Raw genomic sequence first — 4,309 nt, 5'->3', positions numbered from 1 at the left:
ATATTTGTATGAAATCCGATTGCATTTTCATGTCCATTAGAGCATTTATAGRAAAATTTTCACGTACATTATTTCTTTTGTTAGGTGAAAACAAATTTTATTGGAAAACTGAATTCTACAAATTCTAAAATTTTTAAACGCTTTAATTCTAAATTCAAGGTTTACAGAATTCTGAACTCAGAGTTTTTGTAATTTTTAACGTTTTTTTTTTTAAATTTTAAGTTAAATAATAATATCCCTTTTTTGCTTCTAAAATGTTATGTGACAAATTCAAATTCAAATTCGTTCAAGTTCTAATTTCAGGGTTTACAGAATTCTGAATTCAGTGTTTTTGTAATTTTCAACGTTTCTGTTTAAATTTTGAGTTTGTAATTTCTAAATATATCCCTTTTATGCTTCTAAAATGTTGTGACATTTCGGGGTTTTTAGAATTCAAAAATTCCAAAAGTTAAAACTTTTTGAAGAATTTTTTGTAGAGTTTAAGAACTTTACCTAAATCAAATGTAAATATTTATGTCCAAAACTTCCGAATTCTTAAAATATGAAATTCTACTATTTTTGATTTGTAAAATTCTGAATTCAATCTTTTTGTAATTACAGCTTCTGATCTGTAGTTTTTATTGAATTTATTTTTATGTCAATTTTTTAATTTAATTTTCAAAAGCTAAAACCCTCTTCAAGAGTTTTGGTTTTTCAAATAATTTTTTAAAATTCTATAAATTTTAAAACTAATTTAATACTTTATGCTTCTAGAGTTATCTAAAATCTCAACTTCCATAAATTCTTCTAAATTAAAAATTTATTTTTTGATCAATTTTGTCCAAAATATTCATTTTCAAATATTTTTTTAGTCGTATTTGTATGAGTCAACCCAATTGCAAATTCATTTTAAATGAAACATTTATTAGAATTTTTGTCACGTAGATTTATTGTTAGCTGGACTTTCTTTTTAACGTAAATTTTAAATTCAAGGTTTACAGAATTCTGAATTTAACGTTTTTGTAATTTTTAACGTTTCTGTTTAAAATTTAAGTTTCTATTTTTTAAATACCTATATCCCTTTTTTGCTTCTAAAATGTTGTGACAGTTATCGGTCGTTAGATTCAAAAATTCCAAAAGTTAAAACATTTTCAAGAATTTTTTGTAGAGTTTTAGAACTTTACTTTACCTAAATCATGTAAATATTTATGCCCAAAATTTCCGAATTCCTAAAATATGAAAGTCTATTTTAGATTTGTAAAATTCTGAATTTAATCGTTTTGTAATTACACCTAATGATCTTTAGTTTTTATTGAATTAATTTTTTTAACATTTTGAGAGTAAAAATTTTCAAAAGCTAAAACTCTCTTAAAAGTTTTGATTTCWCAAACAGTTATTTCAAATTCTATAAATTTTAAAACTAATTTAATACTTTATGATTCTAGAGTTATCTAAGACCTCAATTTCCATAAATTCTTTTAAATTAAAAATTCATTTTTATTTTGTTAAAAATTTTTATTTTCAAATATTTTTCACTCATATTTGTATGAGTCGACCCAATTGCATCTTCATTTCAATTAGAACATTAATTAGAAATTTTTTCACGTAGAGTTTTTGTTAGCTGAACACAAATTTTATTTGAAAAATTGAACTTTTTTTTCTAAATTTAACATTTTTGTAATTTATAACGTTTTTGTTTAAATTCTGAGTTTTTACATATTATCACATTTTTGAAAACGTAGTGATTCTAAAATTGTAATTTTAATAGTTTTTAGGATTTAAACTTTAATAAAATTTTCAAAAACCAAAACTTTTTGAAGAACCTCTCTTAGAGTTTCAGAAATCTAGATTCATACGTAAATCGCGAAATTATTTAAAATATGAAGTTCCATGATTGTAGTTTGCAAAATTTAACCTTGATTTCTATTTTTCCTTAATTCTGTAGTCGCTTTTCTAAGATTTTGAAAATAAAAATTTTCATAAGCTGAAACTCTCTTGACAAGTTTTGCGCCTTTTATCCGACGAATTATCTAAAACTAACTCATTTTCATATTGTAGTAATGACCGAGGGGATGAGATCAATCAAGCAGATGAGTTTTGAAATTACAGAAACGAGAGAACTGCTTTCTGATGGATTTTTTTCATTATCTGGATTCCATCTCGATTTTTTAGTTATAAAAGGGAAATGAGGAGGTTCAAGACTGTCATGTTTCAGTTCACCAGTTTCGAGTTATAAAAATGGAATTTACCTAAGATTCTTCTAAACTTTGTTGTCTCTCTGACTTTAAAGCTTCGCTTTTTGGCATAAACTCCTTAATACCGCGTCTCGAATTGCCAATAAAGGAAGCAGTTTAGTTAACGATCTTTACAATATTCTTCTTCCTAACTACTAAACATTTTAAATTGAACGATAATCATAAAGATTCAAAGATTACGCTACTACAAATTGACTCCTCTTTTCTTTTCTCCTCCTCCTCATTAAATTTATTTCGTTTCACATTTTTTCACAAAAAAAATTGTAAACCCGATTTATTTCAAAGGATATCGGTTTGAAACCTCAATTTCTTTATGTATGAGGGGAATTAATTTTTAACCCACCTTGGATATCCTCAGTAATCCCGCCGATAGAATGGTCAGTCTCTCCCCTAGAGCAACAGGTACGCTTTGTCCTTGCAGTTCCCTTTTCCAGTAGTATCCAGGAACCGGATGTCCTTGCGCGACGCAGGGCAAGGTGACGTCCTCGCCCAGGACTACGCGTCGGGCGTTGTACTTGTCCACGCTTATCCTGGGCTGGACATTGCCCTTTGGTTCGGTCACTATTATCCTTCCAGGATACATGCTCGTCTGGACTTCACCTGGAATAAACATCGAATTGTTTGCTTCTTCCAACAGCTTTCTGGCAAAGGAAATGTGGAACTTTTCCAATTCGATACAAGAAACATATTTTTCCAAGGAATGTTTGCTTGGGTTTCAGTGTAAACAGGAAGTGTAGTGACAATTTCAGACTCCTAATGTATTCCGTAAAGGAAGTAACGTAATTTTTTGGAGAAGGGAAGTTTCGTGGTCCGTTACAAAAAGCAAAGTTTTACATAAACTCACTTAGAAACTTCCGGAAATAAGATTAGTGAACTGCTGCAAGTTTTGCTCTAATACGACGTCAAACATAATTTTAGCAAGTGGAACTATACACTTGTAAAGTATTTCAGGGAGTAGCTAGGCACAGAGTTAAGGATTAAAATTATAAATTATACAGAAAAAACATAAATTTGCTAGTATTTTTTATTTGAAAATTTGAGAAAGAATTCGCAGTTTGTGAGACAAAATAGGCAATTTGGCCTAAATTGTGTTTGTAAGTTAAATGTCTTGACAGAATTGATGAAATTGTACAAACACAACTCTGTTTTTTTAAAGTTTTTTTTACATCTTGTACTTTTTCTGGTCGTATTTATGATTTTACATATTCCATACACTTTAGCTTTAAAATGCATTTTTTTAAGAATAAATAAAATGTGTGTAGCTTTGTCAAAAATCTATATTAATTGACTTTTAGTTTAATTATGACATACGAGACAATTATGACAATTAATGAAACTGGACTTTAGCATGCCTAATTCTGATTTTCTCTTGCTTAGATTCTTTTTCTTACGTTGGAATAAAATGGTTTAGTTCATCTTTAGAATTGGCCAAACTAAACAAACATATCCTTTGTTTGCTTTGTAGTTTTTCTACATTTCAGTTTTATTCTACACTACCAAATATAATTCATTTTCTCTTGTTTTGGGTTTTTACTCTTATCTCAATTTTTGATAAAAATTTGAAAAAGAACACCTTGTAACAAATTTTTACAAAATTGCCTATTTTTATAATAACATCTTATTAGATTATTAGACAAATAAAAAGAATAATACAATTTTGTTTAGTTATAAAATTTATTTATTATTGAAATTATTGAAATGAGACTTTAGCATGCTTGATTCTCATTTTCTTCTTACATTTGAGTTGTACCAAAAATAAAAATTCAATTTCTCTTGTTTCACGTTCTTTTTCTTATTTCAATTTTTGAAAAAATTAATAGAAAAACGTTGGAATAACATTGTTAGATCATCTTTATAATTGGCCAAACTAAACAAACATTTCTTTTATTTGCTTTGTAGTTTTTTTACATTTGGGTTTTATTCTAGATTACTAAAAATAATTTATTTTTTCTTGTTTTGCATTCTTATTCTTTTCTCAATTTTTGAGAAAATTTAAAAAAGAACACCTTGTAACATTTTTTTTTGTTTACAAAAGTGTCTATTTTTTAATAACATCTTGTTAGATTATTAGATAA

General features: G+C 27.1%; 1 protein-coding gene across 1 annotated transcript in view; it reads right to left on the bottom strand.

The window, feature by feature from the left end:
• Positions 1-4,309, bottom strand: part of LOC123011737 (Down syndrome cell adhesion molecule-like protein Dscam2) — a 197,288-nt gene that overhangs the window by 75,285 nt on the left and 117,694 nt on the right. The window contains exon 5 of the mRNA XM_044409329.1: positions 2,578-2,834. Coding sequence (XP_044265264.1) covers positions 2,578-2,834 — 257 coding nt within the window. The remainder of the gene's footprint in view (positions 1-2,577; positions 2,835-4,309) is intronic.

This window comes from Tribolium madens, unplaced genomic scaffold, assembly GCF_015345945.1.
Source record: "Tribolium madens isolate multiple individuals breed KSU strain unplaced genomic scaffold, Tmad_KSU_1.1 Scaffold_91;HRSCAF=231;Tcas5.2_LG7, whole genome shotgun sequence".
NCBI lineage: Eukaryota > Metazoa > Arthropoda > Insecta > Coleoptera > Tenebrionidae > Tribolium > Tribolium madens.
Note: the sequence above shows the minus strand (reverse complement) of the source record. Positions and strands in the feature narration are given on the sequence as shown.